The 20,697-nt window shown below is 40.2% G+C and overlaps 1 protein-coding gene and 2 long non-coding RNA genes across 10 annotated transcripts in view; 2 read left to right on the top strand and 1 right to left on the bottom strand.

Annotated features, from left to right (window-relative positions):
- LOC102148452 (uncharacterized) overlaps positions 1-20,697 on the top strand; it is an 82,364-nt gene that overhangs the window by 28,968 nt on the left and 32,699 nt on the right. The window lies entirely within an intron of this gene.
- LOC138915147 (uncharacterized) lies at positions 1,293-10,908 on the top strand. The gene is made up of 3 exons (XR_011421605.1): positions 1,293-1,399; positions 7,342-7,421; positions 8,629-10,908. It is a non-coding gene; the product is annotated as an uncharacterized lncRNA (long non-coding RNA).
- Positions 19,092-20,697, bottom strand: part of TMEM67 (transmembrane protein 67) — a 54,898-nt gene continuing 53,292 nt past the window's right edge. For all 7 annotated transcript variants that reach the window (XM_014728050.3, XM_001914955.6, XM_014728052.3 and 4 more), the window contains one exon: positions 19,092-19,983. In XM_014728050.3, coding sequence (XP_014583536.2) covers positions 19,903-19,983 — 81 coding nt within the window. In that variant the 3' untranslated portion in view covers positions 19,092-19,902. The remainder of the gene's footprint in view (positions 19,984-20,697) is intronic.

Here is a 20,697-nt window from a genome sequence, read left to right as displayed (position 1 = left end):
TAACCCTTCACTTTCTCTTCTTGCTCCAAGTTGGTGATTCTCAAACTGAGCTCAGTGAAGCCCAAATTGAGTTTCTGCATAAGCATTTATTTTTGTGTGTAAGTGGGGATGATTCCTTTGCTTTAAAGAGTTACAAACCATTTCTTTATACATCTTACCTGGACATCACATCTGCTCTCATAGTTTTAGTAACAGAAATACCCAAAAATGTCCAAATCTGAATCTACAGAACACCTCTTTTCTGAGCCTTCTACTCATAATGCCGCTCACACTTCATCATCTCCACTTGCTGAGTGCCTCAGAGCCACCTCTTCACAATATTCCTGAAATAGAATGCACGATCCTGCCTACCCTTCTTCCTACATTAATGACATCACCATCCACCTGACTCAACAGAAAACTCTGAATCATTCGGATCCCCTTTCCCTTCCCTCCCCACTTCCACTCAGTCATTTGGTCCAGTTTGTAAATTGTGCTAATTATCCATTAAATATGTCCTTCCTCTCCCTCCTCATTGCCACTGCCTTAGTGTAGGGCCTTGTCATCCTCTTTCATCTGGATTATCAGAGTAGTCCCCAGTGGCTCTCATATCATTCTGCCCCTAGCTCATTGATTTTTCTGAAATACAGCAGAAATCAGAGTAGTTAATATTTACTTTTATCTTGGTAGTTAACAAATTGCTTTCATGTACATTATCATATTTAAGTATCACCGCATTCCAGCAAGAAGACATCGTTGATCTTAATTTAGAACAGGAATTTGAAGCCGTAGAAAATTGTCTTGATCAGGTGTCCTCAAAAAGTCATAGAGCTGTGTTTGAACCCGAAAGCTAAAAAGTTTATGCTGGTGACGTTAACCACCCTACCAAAAACACATCAGTCCTTGGCTTTCAGACCTTCGATTCCTCCCGACTACCTACAAGAGAAAGTCCAGACCTTCTAGCACGTTGAAAAAGGCTCACTATAATTGTGCCCCAGGGAGCTTTAGTAGTCGATAGTGGTAGTTAATTTAGTAGTTAACATTCCAGCTCTGGAGTGAGAACCCAAATTCTAGTGTAAGAGAAACTCATTAAATGTTTGTAAATTGAACAAAGCGTTATTTCCCAAACAAGTCAGACTGATCTTTGGGGCTACTGCCCTGTAAAAATTGTGGGCTGGGCACACAAGAGGGAAGAAACCTCTAATCACTCCTTTTTGGGGCTCAAGTCTTATGACTGAATCTTATGATTTATGACTAAGGGTGGAAGGGAGAGGGTTATGACTGACAGGGCCACTTTCCTTTATCCTTGCCCCAGCTTCACTATGGGACAAACCAGAGTGAATTGAGCATCTCAAATTCTGAGCCAGAGGTTTGAGAAAGAAGAATCTGGATGGAGTAAGCGAGTGGAGCAAAGGTTGAGGTAAAATGCTTGAAGAGAGTTGAGGCAGGTGTTATAGGGTGGCGGGGCGGGCTCTGAGTGGGCAGGTTCTGGGAACGCCAGATGACTGGGGTGGAAAAGGAAAGCGTTCTCTTGCGCTACCTTCTTGTATCTAGGTGTATGTGCACCAGATAGCTCTTTCTACTCATAGAATCTGCTTGTCGCTCTTCTAAATGGTTAGGACACACTTAAAAGTTTACAGTAGAAAATAATCAAAAGGTCCAAGAATGGAAGATGGGTAGAGAAAGTTTTTACAGAAGACTATTGTAGGGGAGGAAAAATAATCTTCCCTTTAGCCTTCCAAGTTCTTAGCTGAGAGGCCTGTAAAAAAAGACAGATTGACAAGAGAAAAACAAATAGAAGTTTATTAACACTAACATCTCATGTATGCATGGGAGATACCCAGGGAAAAATGAGTAATTCCCCACGGTGGCTTAGAATTCAGGTTTAAATACCATCTTAATAGGGAAGAGGAGGGAGGGTGTAGAGCTCTTAGGGGAGATGTTTAGGAAAGGTAAATGGGCCCTTAAAAGAGTAGATGAGAGGTGTGGTAGTTTGCGACAAAGTTTGTCTGGGGTGGCACTGACTTCTAGTCTCCTGGCCTGAGATAAGAGTCAGTCCTCCCGGGCTGGTGAAACTCGGGGAAAGGGATCTGTGACAACTGTGTTCTTTTTGAGGCTCTGTCTTTAGGCAGATGAGAGGAGTGCAGAGAAAGCCTCTCTCTGAATTTACTGTTTTTCAAGTACCTACAGTTCAAAATAATCAATATACCAAAGCAGCATATTTTGGGGTGGCCTGTCCTGAACTCCTACCGTCATGTTTTGGGGTGGCATATTCTGCTACGCTTCACTATTTACTAATGTGAAATGATATCCACAATATATAGTTGAGTGAAAAAAGCAGGTTACAAAAAAAAGTGTGCACAGTCGTCTCAACACATAAATGGTGTATACTGTATATATATATATTGCCACAAAGACAGAAAAAAATATAGAATGGTACACTTTAAGGTGTTAATAGAATTCTAGGCACTGAGGTTAGATACAGCAGCAAATAAAACAGACAAGGCTCCTACTCATGAAGGGTGTATTCTCGTGGAGAAATACATAATATTAAAAAATAAACTAACAAATAAATATAAAATATGTGCCATATACTGTTATCAGTACTGGGGATACAATTTCATGAACAAGATAGTAGATAGGGCTGCCGTCCTGACAGAAGTCTCAGTTCTTCGGTGGAGGCAGACAGGAAAGGTTAAGTCAATACCAGGATCAATGGTATGAAAGGGGAAGTGAGGATGCTGTGGGGATGTAGGAAAGGGACACTTGACCTGATCATGGGAGAGCAGGGAAGGCTTCCTGAGGAAGGAAGTCCAAGCTGACAGCCGAAAGATGAGGTGGGAGTTTGGCAGTTGAAATAAGGAGAGCTTTGCAGAAAGAGGCCATAACAGGTTTGAAGGCTCAAGGAGGAGGAAAGGCGGGAGAACAGACAGACATACTGGTTGAATGACCAACAGATTCATTCCAAGAACTTAGTCTGGAGTCTCTGGGGCTTAGGGTTTGAGTGTGGATGGAGCAATGAGAAGAGAAGAAGCTGAAAAGTAAATAAGGGCAGACAGTGAAACCATATTAAGGAGTGTTTGGACTTGACCTTGAGTGACCTCTCAAAGTTCATCACGAGCAATTCAAGGGATCAGTAAATGGGGTTAGCCCTAGTGTTTACCTCTTTAGGAAGAAACCATTTAAAAAAATAATGATATCTAAAATCATTTTCTGAAGAATATTTAATCACATGGAAATATGCTTATTTTGTGTAGTTTTTTTAAAAAAAGCAGGCTACAAAAGAAAGTATGTAGCATATAATCCAATTATGGAAGAAAGTGTAATATGATATATATTATTTAAAGTGCAAAGAAAAATGTCTAGGGGATTATGCTAATTCAAAAATGCAATTTGTGGTTATCTCCGGTGATGGAATTATAGATATTTTTGTTTTCTTTTCTTCGTGCTTTCCTGTATTGTTCAAAATTTCTACAATGAATATATATTATTTTTATGATCAGAAAAACGATTTAAATGCCTAAGAAGTGTGATTTAGAGACAGAGAGCCGTGCCCTAAGAATCGGGAGTCACCAAGCATTCTAATGATATGAAACAGATATAGGCAACTATTCGGTGGGAAAAAACCCAGACTCAACACTGAGGGCTGAATAGGACTCAAGTGCCCATGGGTTTTATTCACATTTTTTCTATAACAATTTGAATTGTAATCTGAGCAGCACTAAAGGAAGCTCTGCCCATCTTTTGACAATACAACACAAATTTCCCTATTGGCAATAAGTTTCACCTGTACAACTAATACATATGCACATATTTTTGCATGTTTAAGCATACTATTTACATGTGATTTAAACCCATAAGTCATGCTTATACGAATTCTGAGCACACTGGTTGCACTGGACAAGCAAGGTGAACAACTTGAATTATATCCTGTCTCTATTAAACTATTATCAGATCGGCGGTGGGTGTCCTGAGGAGGCTTTAATCCCAGCTCTCCACTGAGGGGCTTGCCAGAGACTTTGGGCCAACCACACAACTGCTTAGGGCCTCAGTTTTCTGATCCACAAATGAGGGGGGTAAGCTACTATTGCTAGGCCCACTAAAGTCTGTGATTTGGGGATTTCTTTCTCCCCGTGGTAAAACTTGACAATATTCTAAGAAGATAATGAAGCCCGAACATTCTTTGAATACAAATAATCATTATTCTACAAGTTTTACAGAAAAGGCACAATTACTACTTTAAAAAGCAACACAGGGGCCAGGCCGGCGGCACAGCAGTTAAGTTCACATGTTCCGCTTCGGTGGCCGGGGTTGGCCAGTTCGGATCCAGGGTGCGGACATGGCACCACTTGGCAAGCCACGGTGTGGTAGGTGTCCCACATATAAAGTAGAGGAAGATGGGCGTGGATGTTAGCTCAGGGCCAGTCTTTCTCAGCAAAAAGGAGAGGATTGGCAGCAGATGTTAGCTCAGGGCTAATCTTCCTCAAAAAAAAAAAAAGAGGAAAATAAAAAGCAATACAGGGGACAGCCCCGTGGCTGAGTGGTGAAGTTTGCATGCTCCACTTCAGAGGCTCAGGGTTTCTCATGTTCGGATCCTGGGTGCCGACATGGCACCACTCATCAGGCCATGCTGAGGTGGCACCCCACGTAGCACAATCAGAGGCACTCACAACTAGAATATACAACTATGTACTGGGGGGCTTTGGGGAGAAGAAGGAAAAAAAAAAAGAAAAAGAAGACTGGCAACAGATGTTAGCTCAGGTGCCAATCTTTAAAACAAATTCAAAAAAAAAGAAAGTTTGGGCTCTGGTGGGACCAAAAAAAAAAAAAAGGAAAAACAAATACTGAATCTGCTTTTACATTCTGGAAGGTAGAAGAGACAAGGCTGATCTTTTCTTCGAGAAATATCTGGTGGGGGCTTTTGGTTATAAAAGGTGGACTCTGCAAGGCACATGCTGCATAGAGAGTTTGAGAATCAGCACTGGCAGAAGGAGAAAGGTTTAGGAACCCTGGGGACTCCAAGAAGAGGAAAGTGGGCGATGATCAGGGTAGAGAGGAAAGCAGGTCCCAGTAGCACACAGCAGCCAGGACCTGGAAGGACAGACAGCAATGTCCATTCCCCATAGTGCAGAGTCGGCGGAAAGACTGAGAACAGGAGGTCTGATATTCAACGTGGCGTTGTTTTCCTATCTGGGGTATGGTGTAGCCCCTCCTCTGTTATTCCAGAACTTCAACAAAAGCTTAAAACATAGTTGACTAGTGTTCATAGTGCTTTGGGGAATGAAGGAAGAGGGGTGGGATCCCCATGGGGTGAAGCGAGAACTGCAGGTGCAGGAGGCGAAACGAGAAGGAGGATTCGGGCAGAACCAAAGTGAGAGGCGACTTCGAGAACAGAAGCTACCGTGCCTCCCCCACACTCTGGTCCTCTGCTGTGACACGTCCCCCACACAAGTGAGCACATGCACGTGCGTCAGCGTGTGCACACACCACACACACAAGCACGCACACACTCGTGCACACCCTGCCAGGAATCCTCAGAAATACTGGAAGGAGGCAGGACTTCTCATGATATATGGGTCAAGAGCTGGAAACTCTTTTCTTCAGAATTTTATATGACAGGGTACTCTCAGAAGATTGGAAGATTGGTTAATGGCTTTCATTCAAATGTATAATTCTTAGAGAACATATTCTTGTTATATTAGTAAAATGTAACCTCAGTCAGCTCAATTTTTTTTCTTTAAAAGACAGTGGCAATTTCCACTGGAAATTGGAAATCACTCCTCCAATTGTTGGCAAAATTTTCATCAAGCTTGGCTTCTAGTTTGAACTCTTGCTTAGTCAGCTGAGCTCAATTCACACCTTGCAATCACAAGCGCTCCTTAACCTGGCTGGCCGTTCCTTCAGCCCCAAGGACCTCTGTCTCCCTTGGGTTTTTCCTGGGATCCTTTCACTTCATAAGGCCCAAGCAAGTGCCTCATCAACAACCCACTGACACGGGCCAGCTCCCCTCACGTGTCTTTGGGGTTTTTCATTTAAATGATTGAGTTTTGGCATTAGATGCTGCACATACTCCCCGATTTGGAGTGTGTAAAACTAGGAACACTTAACATGTGACTATAACACAGTAAATATACAAGATGAGGCTTGGATCTCAAGGGTCTGTTTTTATCCTGATTTTACTCTGCTAGCTTCCATGACCACTACAAGCTAAAGGAAGCTCCAAACCCTCTGTTTGCACTCTTACTTCTGTCACTTGTAAAGACAAAGTTTAAAGTATGAGACCATGAAACCATTCTGTGAGCCAGGCTTTCTTTGGTTATTCATGAAAATATGTGAGCAAATACCTTTTTTTTGAAAAAAAAAAGATTGTCACCTGAGCCAACAACTGTTGCCAATCTTGTTTTTTTCCTGCTTTTTCTTCCCAAATTGCCCCAGTACATAGTTGCATATGCTTTTTAGTTGTGGGTTTTTCTGGTTGTGGCATGTGGGACACCGCCTCAGCATGGCCTGATGAGTGGTTCCATGTCTGAGCCCAGCATCCAAACTGGGTGAAACCCTGGGCCACCAAGGTGAAGCCCGTGAACTTAACCACTCGGCCACGGGGCCAGCCCCAGCAAATGCCTTTTATGTGTAATGATTATAAGTGTAACAAGATGGAAAAAAAATTCTGTTAGCAACTGGTACTGGAATTCCTCCAAGGGAGAACTTGCCTCCCTTAGGAAAATGCCTTTCCTGCCTGGGGTAAACGCTGGGTCTACAGAGGAGGAATTTGGCTTGTTATTCTGCAGGGACTTCCCGTGTGAGTCTAGGAGGGAGGAGGAGAGGAAGGAAGGGAGGAGGAGAGGGACACAGTGAGAGCAGAGATGTTGGGGGCTGTGCCATGATTGGGGCCCCTAGAATCTTCAGAAAATTACAGAATGCTTGGTGTGATTGCATTTCTTATGGAAACCGTGGAGGGATGGAAGAGCCAACCAGCTAGTGCCTATGCAATCAGACGGAGGAGAAGCTCCTGGCTGCATTTGAGGGATATGTCAGCATGCTCAGAGAGACAGAGGAATAGACCTAGTGAACAGCAGGTGAGGCAGTGCAGTGAGCATGAGTACTCAGGAAGTGAACTGGGGTGGTTAACGAAATGATGCACAGACGTAGAACACATAAAGGAAATCTCATGATTTTCAGGGCAGACTTGAGTTAGAGAGCTTTAAGAAGGCAGCTTGTCCTCTCCAGCAGGAACATAAGATCCAAATCCTTATAGGAAAAAGAGAAATGTGCCTATTGTCTCTTCTTAAATGGAGTGCAGACATATCTGGAAACTGCATCATAAAGTGGACTGCTACAAAATCAAGCCTATTTTCCCTCTAGGAAAATTATTGTAACCGAGTAGCATCCTGACGAAGAACTCAAGAACATAACCAACTGACATGTCATAAAAGCAAAGATAAGTATAAACTTATATAATCACTTAAAACTATAAATTTATTTTTAAGTTCTATAAAACAGGCATAAATGTAATATACACATAATTTTTTTTAAAGGTTAGCACCTGAGCTAACATCTGTTGCTAATCTTCTTTTTCTTCTTCTTCTTCTCCCCGAAGACCCCCAGTACCTAGTTGTATATTCTAGTTGTGAGTGCCTCTGGCTCTGCTATGTGCGATGCCGCCTCAGCATGGCCTGATGAGCGGTGCCATGTCCGCGCCCAGGATTCGAACCGGCAAAACCCTGGGCCACTGAAGCAGAGTGTGCAAACTTAACCACTCGGCCATGGGGGCGGCCCTACACATAATTTTATAAGAGACTCCAATATGCTAAAAGTGTATAGTTGTAAAAATAACTAGTGTAACAAATTTGACATGAAATCTGTTAATTATAATAAAAATTAAACAATAATATTTTGTTTGCCTTCTTAGCACTTAAATGTAGTTTTATGGGATAAGAGTAACCCTTAAAGTGGCTATTCAAGAAAGTTTGAGCTAATGCCTTCTCTTCTCTTGTTAAATGTCCCTGAATTAAGCAATGCTGCTGGAAGTCAGTCTAATTAATGAAAAGTTCCCTAAGTGGGGCTCGCCCCAGGGTCAGTGGTTAAAGTTCTCGCGCTCTGCTTAGACAGCCTGGGGTTTGCAGGTTCAGATCCAGGTGCGGACCTACGCCACTCAACAGCCATGCTGTGGCAGTGTCCTACACACATATTAGAGGAAGGCTGACACAGATGTTAGCTCAGGGCTAATCTTCCTCAAGCAAAAAAAAAAAAAAAAAGAGGATTAGCAACGGATGTTAGCTCAGGGAGAATCTTCCTCACACACACACAAAATTTCCTTAAGGATCTTTTGCTGCTCACTTGTTTGTTAGTCTTGTTGAGGGTGATGATGATAATGATGGCATCTTCTCAGAAAACACCAGATAGCATATTTAGAAGAAAGCAGAGAGGAAGATACAAGAGGAGGATTCTCCACTGTGTCATTGAATATTGATTAGGCTGCTGATGGTTACATGAGTTCTTAAGCGGGAGGACATTCTGGAGGGGATCAGGTGAAATTAGTTCATACTATGGTGTAATTAATGTGGAATGACTGGGAAGTAGTTGTTTAGGGGTATTTTATCAGTCAGGATTGCATTAGGCTGCATGTAACAGATATCTGTCTACAAATAGGGGTTTAGAGTTCCCAGTAACAAGAAGTGGAAGCAGCCTTCGACTGACACAAATGCTCATGATAGCCATCAAGGACCCAGTCTTCTGTACGTTCCTGCTCTGCCTCCTCATGCTTGAGCTCAAGATGACTTCTATGCCTCCAGGCATCATGACCACATTCCAGGCAGGAAGAGAGGGAGAGCAAAAAGTGTCTGCCAGCTAAGTTTATCCCTTGTTATGAGGAAATCAGTAGTCTTTTCAGAAGCCCCTTCTAATGGACTTCTGCTCACCTCTCAGTGGCTACCATGAAACATATCCACCTACACAATGGAAACTGAGCACATTCCATCCCAAATGTAACTAGTGTTCCATAGTAAAGAAGGGGAGAACGGATATTGCATAGGCAAGCAGCAATGTTCTTCCACAGGTTGATTTATTTGGGGGTAGTAATTCAGGGCTTTGTGGTGGTATGCACCATATTACAGGTCATGTTCAAATGTCAAGGTCATTAACATTTTTTGACATACATTGACTGAGTTTAAACTGATGTACTTCTTACAAATCCTGCCTGCCTGCCCTCTCAAGGTTATTTTCCATTATTTAAAAACATCTATAACTAAATTTGAGATTAAATGATTTGTCCAAGGACGAGTGGGCTCAATCTGAACCTTAATTATCTTCATCCAGCATTTTACCTGTAGAAAGTTATCAACTGTGGATCATGGAGTTAAAGATAGAAGAGGCCCTAGAGATCGTCGCAACTAAAAATGATGGAGCAAAAGCCCAGAAAGCAGAACCGATTTAGCCAAGGTCCAGCTCCCAATGGAGATAGCACTAAAACCCAAACCTGCTGACTTTCAGTCTACTATACTTTCTACTACTTTCACAAATCTGCCTATTAATTATATATCTAACCTTGAACTCATTTCTTTCATGAGGAAGAAGAAATGAGTCACAGAGCTTTCACTCAATCTCCATCCATTTCTTTCCTAAACCACTTCTTATTTATAGGGCTCCTCAGGACAACCCTAATTACAGGGCTTGTTACGTTATGGACTTAGATACATACATCATGGAATGAATTATATTTCCAAAAATGGTGGAATTATATAAATAAGAGCCTGTTATGATCCACTTAGTCTCTGACCCTTGAGTTTATTCTGTGTGCAAAGCAATTAGCTTTAAGTATTCTTCACTATTTTAGTTGTCAAGCCTTACCATCTAGGAGGCCAAATCGACACCCTCCTTTGATATCGTGATTTTGTCTGGGAAGGCTTTATGTGCACACCCAAGTGGCAGACCGGGAAAGGACTTGGAATGCATGGGGTCCATCCTTTCCCCTAAGGCAGATGAGCCTTCTCTGCATCCCAGACTCATTGCTGTAAGGCATCTGTAGGAAGACCTGAATGACAAAGAGCCATAATTATTTAGGCAGCTCTAAATTATCTGAAAGTTCTTCCCTTTTTGGAGCTGAAAACCACTGTTTCATAGCTTCCATTCACTGATTCTAGTTCAGTCCGTGGGAATTTTATGGATGTTAACTCCATCTTCCATGGAACAAATATTTGAAGAAAGCCATCATGGTCTTGGTTAACCTTTTTTCAGTTCCTTCTGTTACTCTTCCTGGGGCATCTCTAGATCCTTCATCATCCTGATCACCGCCCTCCAAATAAAATCCAATTTATTGAGGCTCCTTAGAACCAGGTACATTCAGAACTAGACACAATACCATAGATAAGATGTAAGTGGCACACAATAAGGCCATTTCTTCCTTTATTTTGGATACTCAATAAAAGTGGCCTTAAATTGCATTAACAACCTCATCCCAGTGTTGTTCCATATAGAGCTTCTTGGTCAGTTGAAGCTATTACAGTAGTCCCCCCTTATCTGCAGTTTTGGTTTCTGTGGTTGCAGTTACCCTCTGTCAACCATGGTCCAAAAATATCAAATGGAAAATAACAGAAGCAAACAGTTCATAAGCTTTAAATTTCACGCTGTTCTGAATTGTGTGACAAAGTCTTTCACTGTCCCACCCGGGACTCCCTTTGTCCAGTGTACCTATGCTGTACACGCACTCCCCACCCATCAGTCACTTAGTTACTTAGTAGTCATCTTGGTTATCAGATTGACTGTTGCCGTGTCGCAGTGCTTGTGTTCAAGTAACCCTTATTGTACTTGATAACGGCCCCAAAATGCAAGAGTGGTGATGCTGGCAATTTGGATCTGCCAAAGAGAAGCCATAAAATGCTTTTTTTAAGTGAAAGGGTGAAAGTTCTCTACTTAGTAAGGAAAGAAAAAAAATCATATGCTGAGGTTGTTAAGATCTACAGTAACTTTTATTAGTATTACGCTATAATTGTTCTATTTTATTATTAGTTGTGAAATCTCTTACTGTGTCTAATTTATAAATTAAACTTTATCACAGGTATGTATGTATAGGAAAAAACATAGAATATATAGGGCTCAGTACTATTTGAGGTGTCAGGCATCCACTTGAGTCTTGGAACGTGCCCCTTTGCAGATGAAAGGGAACTACTGTACTCTTTCTGGAGCACTGTTGTTTGGCTTGGTCTCCTCCTCTGGACTACCCTATCGACACTTACCTCGGGTATACCACAGATGCATTCTAATAAGGAAGCATGTCACATTAATTTGTTTTGTGGTTGTCAAAATACTAATTCAGTCACTATTCAGGACTACATCCATTGTGCACTTACCTATTCCAGGCACTGTGCTCACAACTTTACATCTATTATCTCCTTCAATCCTTACAGCAATCCCCTTGAGACAGATATTATCCAGTTTACAATGAAGAACAGGCTCACAGAGGCGGAAGAGTCTGCCTATGATCACACACACAGGATAGAGAGAAGTGGAGAATTCAGGTCCAGGTCTCTCAGAATTCAAAGCTTTTGCTCTTAGCCGCAATTCCACTCTGCCTCTTTGTCCTAAGCTCACAGAAAACCAAACATGGGGATTTGATGAGTACTCTTCCTGCAACTTTATAATAACCATGGAGAGCGGACAGAACAAGAGAAATGGGTTTGGAGTTCTGGGTTGGTTAGTATCTGGGACAGATACTCTGGTGCACAAAATATCATAACCTTTTACCCTCTGGGGGTTAGAGCTAAAGTGGTCTAGTAAATTCCAGAAGTGTCACTGGAAATGTCAATTTAGCGAGTCTCCCTGGCAGCTGGCATTGCTGTGCTTGTCTGATACAAGGCAGCTAGAAAGGATACATGGAATGACACACAAATATTTATTAAAATACTGGGAATCAAAGTGCCATGGAAGTACTAGCTACAAACATTTTTAAGATACTGGAAATCAAAGTGCCGTGCAAATACTGCTACAACTATTTCCAATCAGAGCTGGCTTGAGAAAAGTTCAATAGTAACATAAGGGGAAAAAGCTCTATGATTTATTTTAAAACTACTTTTTAAAAAGCTTTGGTTTGCTAACAGCTGTTTTTTTCTGCTGCATCAGTTCTGTCCCTTAGCTCCTCACAATGAGGGTGGCTACAAAAGAAAATTGCCAATGTGAAAACACGATCAGAATAACAGCCAACTCCCAGCAAGGAGTGGACCTTCCCCAGACAGGATTGGGGCACTGGCTTTGGCTTTGTGTTCTGAGGTTGGTCTTTCCTTCTAGACAATGATCCTTTGAAACTCTGTGTAATGATGGCTTTGAGGTTCCAGAAAATGAGAAATGTTCAGTGGGCAGAACCACACCTAGCTAGGTAAGACAAAACAAAATTTGGCTCTGGTTGCTGCAATGGGGAAGGTCAAAATCATGAATTAGATGGAATTGGCACTTAGTTTTTTCTTGTTTTGACACTATATGCTTGACTCTAAGCAAATCCTTTTTTTTTTTTTTTTTTTAAAGATTTTATTTTTTTTCCTTTTTCTCCCCAAAGCCCCCCGGTACATAGTTGTGTATTCTTCGTTGTGGGTTCTTCTAGTTGTGGCAGGTGGGACGCTGCCTCAGCGTGGTCTGACGAGCAGTGCCATGTCCGCGCCCAGGATTCGAACTAACGAAACACTGGGCCGCCTGCAGCGGAGCGCGCGAACTTAACCACTCGGCCACGGGGCCAGCCCCCAAATCCTTTTTTTTACTGTTGGTCAGTTCTGTCAAATGGTCAGTGCAGAGCTGCTGTAAACAAAGTTGCTCCCACCACATATTGTCCCTTTTATCTGGGAGTGTTTGCCCTCATTCCCACTTCGTCATCTTGGCTGACTTTTGCTCATCCTTTACATCTCAGCTAAAATAGTCCTTCCATGAGCCTTTCCAGACTACCCAAACTATTTTAGGTATTTTATGTTTTGTGTTTTTGTATCCTGTGGGTTTTCTTTTTAGTGCTTTTGATAGGCAGAATAATGCCTCCCTTCCCCCCGCAAAAGATATCCACATCCTAATCCCCAGAATCTGCAAATATGTTACCTTACATGGTAGAAAGGACTTTGAAGGTATGATTAAGCTAAGGATCTTGAGATGGGGATTATCCAGTGGACCCAATGCAATCACAGGAGTCCTCATTGGTGAAATAGGGAGGCAAGAGATTCAGAGCCCGAGAGAGATTTGAAGATGCTACACTGCTGGCCTTGGAGAAAGAGGAAGGGGCCAGGAGCCAAGGAATGCAGGTGGCCTCCAGAAGCTGGAAAAGGCAGGAAAGTGAAGTCTCCACCAGAGCCTTCAGAAGGAGCACCACAGCCCTGCTGACAACTTTATTTTAGCCTGGTGAGACCCATTTCAGATTTCTGATGTCCAGAACTGTAAGATAATAAATTTATGTTGCTTTATGCCACTAAACTGTGGTAATTTGTTACAGCAGCTATAGGAAACTATTTATTACATTTGTATTTATTTGTTGTTCTGTCTTTTCTGTTCAACCACAAGCTCCATAAAGATAGAGGCCTCCACATCCTTAGCATCTAGCACAGTACCTGGCATTTGTAAGCACTGATAAATATTTGCAAATTGATTATGCTCCATAGAAGCAAGGAGTAATGGCATCATGAGATCTTGCCCACCAGCTCCTCGCTGTAATAGACAATAACCCCAACCAGAGTACTCATTCATTCTTTCAAACATTTACTCTTATGTCCACATGCAATGCTGGACACTTGGCATCACAGTGATGAGTGTGGTCTTTCCTTTAATGATGAGTATTGAATAAGTGGCGCCACTGGCTACCCAGGAGCTTCTTTTTCTTACACAGTTGTGCCAAGTGTCCAAAAATTGATTGTGGTGATTGTGGGATGAAAAAACACAAATCCTCGGTGGAAAATCTTGTTTGTATTTGCTCTGTCATTTGTCAAAAACAAAAACTGGATTTATAATCGGAAGATGTGTATAAGAAAGTTGTTTGTAAGTTCAAATAGTTCCCGGGACGTTGTTTGAGTAAGCAGCAGTTCAAAACAATTTTGACCACTGTCTGTAAATTTCACCATTCTCTCTCAAAGGAAAAGAAACAGGTACAAGTTAAGGGTCAGCAGACTGGTGGAGACCAGATCCGGGGGCAGTCCATAGCTCTCTCTCAGGTCAAGACCGTATGTGATTGTTTTTCTGTTTTTCTGCTTCCGTCAAGTAAAAGAATAAATATAAGAGATTCAGACTAGAAAATTGATAGCATAATAGTACTAAAAAGTACAAATACTGTGCAAACAAAATATAGGGGGAAAACACACACACGTGTATATAATTATACATGTGGAAAAACATCTCATAATCTTGCTTAATAGGGAGGCTCACTCAAAATAAAAACAACTCTAAGAACGTAAGAGAAGACAGTGGGCTTCATGGTCTGTGAAACCATATTGCCTTTTGGTGAAGGTTTAAAGTTGCCACACCAAAATATATAACATACAGTATTAGCATACAATATAGTTCTATTACATAATATCGTATATTGCATTATGATATATTGTATATCATGGTACATAAGGAAAATGTCACATAGAGTCCCACTGGGGAAGATTGCATTTGTAAAAGATGTATTACATACTTTGGATAATAGTTTGATTTTTTTAAAAATGATTTTAATGTAAATGTGTATTTTGTTAAAATGGGGGGAGGGGGTTCCATAATCATTAGATAATCTGCTTTTTTTTGTTTTTGGAAGCATGACCTCTTTTGTGACCCTCTCCCTAGGAGGTAGATGAAAGTATATTTCTATTTTTAGTATTTCCCAAACCTGAGCTGAAAAACCTCAGCACTACATACAGAGTAGTGCACTTTATCATCTGAGCTACCCAATGCTCTGGGGCAGTAAGAGGAGGGACAGGAGAAGTGAGGCGTGGCGACAAGGTAGCGAAGTGAGGGGAGAGGGAGCACAGTGTCCTCAGGCTCTGCAGTCCTGTGAGCAAACTGCTCTGAGGAAAACCTTCCGAAGAGCTCAGTGTGCGCTCTACTGCCATCTGCTGTCACCCATGGCTTCAGCCAAACAGAGAGCAAAGATGTCAAGTTTTCATGTCTTTAAGATACTTACAAAATAGTCCAGTCGAAAGTTAGATTAAGACTAATCTCTTCACTTTATGTAATAAACGTAGTATGAAATTCATTTGCTCCACATCTTTATCATCTCTTCGTATTTTAAGTGTTTTGATTTTAGCTGTTTGGGTGGTTTTGTAGTGAGTGGTATCTCTTGATTTCATTTTGCATTCTCATGATGGCTAAGGTTGAGAACTTTTCATATGTGCTTGTTGGTGATTTGGAAACCTTCTTTTAAGAGATGCACACTTTAGTCTTTTGCCCACTTTTCTATTGGGTTGTCTGTCTTTTCCTTATTGATTTGATGAGTTCTTTATTCTGGGTGAAAGGGCTTTGTCCGATATATGAATATTTTTCCTCATATTGAGGTTTGCCTTCTCATTCTTATAACGTTATCTTTTGGTGACCAGATTTCCTAATTTTGATGTAAATTGCAAATTTACATTTATATTTAATCTAAATCTACATAAGTGTAAATTTCACGTAAACTGTAAAGTCCAACTTACCAATGTTTTTCTTTATGGTTAGTCTGTTTGGGGTTTTGTTTAAGAAATCTTGGCCTACACCAAAGTCATGAAGAAATTCTCCTATGTTCTAGAAGTTTTATCATTTAACCTTTCACATTTACATCTACCATTTATCTGAAATTGATTTTTGTGTAAGTAGGGGTAAAGATTCAGTTTTTTTGATTGTGATATTCAATTGACCACTGAAAAACCATCCTTTCTTCACTGCACTACATGCCAACCTTGTCCTAAATCAAGTGACTATATACCTGTGGATCTGTTTCTAGTCTCTATTCACTAGTCTTTGTTCCACTGATCATTGTTTATCCTTGGGCCACAGCCATGTATTTCTCCTGTAATAATAATTATAATACAAGCAAAGCTATTTTCTGAAGCCCCCGGATTGCTTTATGTTGGGTGGTTTGTCTCCTGCTACTTCTTACACTCCCAGCCATGTAACAGTATCTTAATGCAGGCTCTAGTAAGACTAATCTGAGTCTCCCTTTCAGAATTAAACATTAATAGGACTTACTACCACTACACTACATAGCTGACATGTATTTACCATGTGCAAACACTGTACAAACATTAACTCATTTAATCTTTCCAAGAACTCTGTGAGGGAGATACTATTATTCCCTTTTAGAGATGAGGAAATTTAGTCACAAGGAGGTAAGCAACTTGCCCCAAATTACCCAGGTAGTAAGTGGTGGAGTCAGGACTTGAATACGAGCGGTCTGGCTCTAGAGTCTGTGCTTTCATCCACTACCCTTTGCTGTCTCTTTTATAGTCAGTGTATTTTCTTGTGAACCATGACGTGCAGCCAAGCACTAGTGGGTGGGAGTACCAGTCTCCTAGTCCACAGACCATCAATTATTCCAGAGCAATTTCACTGCAGACCATCCCCTCTTGGCCCTCTGTCCATTCACTCACTCTTTGGGGTACTGAAGATTCATTTGAAGGTAAGCTGGTAAACTTAGCTTGGTTAAACTCTCCATACACTGGCTCGATGTAAAAACCCTTAATGACATGGCTCTTGTTTTCCTTTCTAATCTCATCTCCCTCCAAAACCTCCAAAAGTACTGTTCTGTGTTCTTTCATGATGGTCAGTCAGGTGTGGCTACAAGAGGAGACAAAGGAGAGGCTCAGGAAAACAAGGTTTGTTACAGTCACAGATTCTAGAAACAGGAGGAATGCCACACTCAACAGGCACCACAAGCCATGCAGAGCCACATGGGGAAGCACCAGTGTTGGTCAGGAGGCAGAAGGACAGGTGCAAGGAGAGAGCCTAGGCCAGGCCTTTGTTAGTTCCTGCATTTCTGCAGGAAAGGCAAGGCAGAGCAGGGCAAACAGTTTAGGATTGGCTAGCTTGAATAATGACAGCACGCACTAAGCTATAGGAGTGGTCCCTGGTCGCCTGGTACCTGGTCCTGGGATAATTAAGACAGAGGAATGCTGCCTCCTGGGGTGGACAGGCCAGACAGCAGGTTCGGATCTGGACTGGTTAATTTGCATATCCAAGGCATGCTCCTGCCTGAGCCCTTTGCCATCTCTAAGAATTGGCAAGTCCCAGGAAGGCAGTCTTTGCCTAGCCAGAAAAAGATTTTAAGATGTCAAAACATTGTAACATCCAGAAAATTTAAAAAGGATAAACAATACATGTACCCTGTATTCAAGCTACCGTGTTACCCCACTGCTGTGTGCATCATCTCGGAGCAAATATCGCTCCTTGCTTTGACTGCACTTGTCTTGTTTATCTTTACATCTTAGATGAAATACCACTTTTCTCAGGTCAAAGCTCTGATGACCACAGAGGCGCAGTTAAGAGCTTTCCCCATATCACACCCTGGTGGCTATAGCACTTTTCAGATCACTATAATTATTCATTAAGATACCTATTTCCTCTACTAATCGTAAGACATTTCTGAGGGGCTAGAGGTAGAAATATTGTTTGAATGGACATATAAATGAATGAGCAAATGAAAGAAACTCTCCCTTCCAGAAACAATATTCCACTCTCTTCCCCATTTTTCTAATCTGTACCATGAACCATGTCTACAACATGGTGTGATGACAACTCCTTCTTGCCTCCTTTCGCCGACGGCTGTGACCTCTGCCAGGGCCTCTTCCAGGTGAGGCTGGGATGGCTGAGGTAGAAGTGAGGCCCAAAATTTTCATTGGTCCGCTACTGAGATCAGTAATCTGAGTTTTAATATGATGGAACTAAGTTATTAGCAAGATGGAAAATATATTTGGAGGTACATATTTTAAACTAAAAAATTATAAAACTTCCAGTGTTCATAGTTTACTCACTGTTATAAGTCTATCTCAATGAATTGATCCTTACAAATGGTAAGCAAAGAGAATTATTTCTATTGTAGAGATGCAGAATAAACCTCAAAGATGCCAAATGATTTGAAGTCCCAAAGCTAGTAAGTGACAGGAGCAAAAATTCCAATTCAAATCCAGGGCTTCTGTTACTAAATTTGGAGTATTTTCCATTAAACCAGGCTGATCCTCGACTTACATTTATTTCCCCTCAGCTGATATTTGTCAATATTTACAGACAACACAAAGAATACATGTTTCATGCTTGCAAGCACTGAGTTATGGTCATTTTGAATGCTTCTCGATCTAGGTAACCAGCAAAACCTTCTCAACAGATAGTTTGTTAGGACAGCAGCTTCAGAGAAGTAAGCAAATATAAACATCTCATAACAGAGAGACTGATCTGCAGAATTATTTTAGTGGCCTATGCATTTCTAAGGAGGAGACAAAGCACATGGCAGCTTGTAAAGAACCTCTAGGTGAACCCAGACTTTGTTTCATTATGAAATGATTAACAGACTTATGAAATGTTTCTAAGTAATTAGTAAAATTAGGGATATAAGATGCAAAGTACAGTGAGTTTGTGCTACAGAAATAAACAAAAGATTATGGATGTCATGGAAAATTAGGCACATGATGACAAAATTTAAATTGTGGTAATATCAACATGAGAGTCAATAGTGTATGAAAATCTGAACACATTATTATGTATTTAACCAAAATAAAAATAATATTGTACAAAACTAGTTTAGAATGATTTTTTAAATGTCTTTCCTTTCTCTGTTTTAATTTATCAGCAGGTGAGCCAACTAATCTTATTTTTTTTTAATTTCATTTAAAAACATTCACACTAATATTAACTTCTCATATGTGGAATGAGAGTTGAAGTTCTTTCATATGCTTCTGAGTAGGTGGTTTTAAAAATCCATGCTGGAACATTTATTTTTCTCTGCAGCTTTTATAAAGGCATTTCTATACCGTGACCCTTAAGAAACTGGAGTTTCAAATACTCGACTTATTAGCCCTCCCTCTTTCTCCTCAGTCATCCTCAAGATTCAGGGAAATGTAAAAGATTCAACTTTGGCAATGGCTGGGGACCCCCGCTCCAACAGTGCTGTACTCTTAAATGCTATTTCATGAAACACATATTACTCAAACAGGAAACAGAAACACCAAATGTTTTATTTTATACTGTCAATTCAGAAATATAATAATATTTATATAGTATTACATTTAATTATTTACATAGCATTAACACAGAAGGCAGTAAGAAATGTCAGTTTGGGGTTAATGACCGTTACACTTGAAATACGGTGTCTTTCAAGTTCATGGTATACAACGAAAAGGATTATTAAAGAGTATATTGAAGAAAAATCATACCATGGAAAATTATTACCTACATGGCTTGGAGTTCACATTAATTATATTCTGAATCTTAATATTCTTTTTCCTTATTTAAAAAAAGAATATATGCCTAATGACTTATGCAGCCTAAGTTTGCTTTCAATAAATCACCTTGTTAATAACATGACAAGCTACAGTTCCTTATTTACAATCTTTAAACAGAATCGAAGAACAAAACCTTGGGAATGCTTTTAAAATTTTAATGAAAAATGCATATATAATATAATTATTATAAAATAATCAACAGAGAAAAATAATGGGGACTGTTTCGATTATTAAAAAGTGTTATGCTAAAGCAACATTTAAGCTTTTTTTTGCTATCTAATTTATGAATTGGTGAATTAAATACCATACATACTGGGAAAACATTACTTTCCATTATATCACATTATATATTCAAAAAGCAAGTTACATATCCACAAGTTATGAAAATAAATCTCTGTAGATTAAAAAACAAATAAAAATAATTTGTATTACAAGTTTTAAAAAATATGGCAAACTACCCTGATAATCATGACTTTTTTTTTGCCATAATTATATCGAGTCTCTAAGTTATCTATTCAATAAATTAAATCAGAAATCTTTGATCCACCAATGTTTTGGATGCCAAATTCTTCTGTCCTACTGTATTACGGACAAATCTAAAAATCTGGAAAAAAAGTCAAAACAATTCAGGATGAAAAAAATACATATATAAAAGAATTAAGTATGCACATCAATTAAAATATCTAAATTAAACTAGCTAATTCTCTCAACTATTTATTTTCATGTATTGGACATCTGAATTCCATGGTGATATACAAAATTATTTCAAGACTATTATCACCTTTCATAATATTGAAGCAGTGTATGTTCCTGTTTAGAATGTATTTTTATAAATTAATAATACAAATCCTCTCATGTTCACAGGAATACACTGTTAAATATCTGGCAAGGCAAATTTCCTCTAAGTCTAAAAGCTATGGAAACATCAAAAGAACTGGTAGGGATAGAATTTGTTCATAATTCTAGATTTCTATCAAGGACTAATAAACTATATCTTACTAACTCATATACTTCCTTTACATAGTGAGAAATATATGGGTGATGGTAATAACATTTCCAGAATAAATTAGTCATTTCTTGAAATCTCCATTTCAGGCTCCACACCCATCCATGTAGTTGTCTTTTACCCACATAGGCAGGGAACGTGTGAGTTACAAGTTAAAGTGGCTGAGCCCTGAGCTGGATCTCCAGTGCCTGCCCTTATGTAACGTCAACATCTGGTGCAGAGGGTGAATGGGACTCTAATTACTGTTCACTTCTGATATCTAGGAGATTGGCAATTCAAGCGTCTTCCCACTAGATTCCTTTCACATTTGCT

Source organism: Equus caballus, chromosome 9 (genome assembly GCF_041296265.1).
Source record: "Equus caballus isolate H_3958 breed thoroughbred chromosome 9, TB-T2T, whole genome shotgun sequence".
In the NCBI taxonomy this organism is placed as follows: domain Eukaryota; kingdom Metazoa; phylum Chordata; class Mammalia; order Perissodactyla; family Equidae; genus Equus; species Equus caballus.
This window is presented reverse-complemented; position numbering and strand designations above follow the sequence as displayed.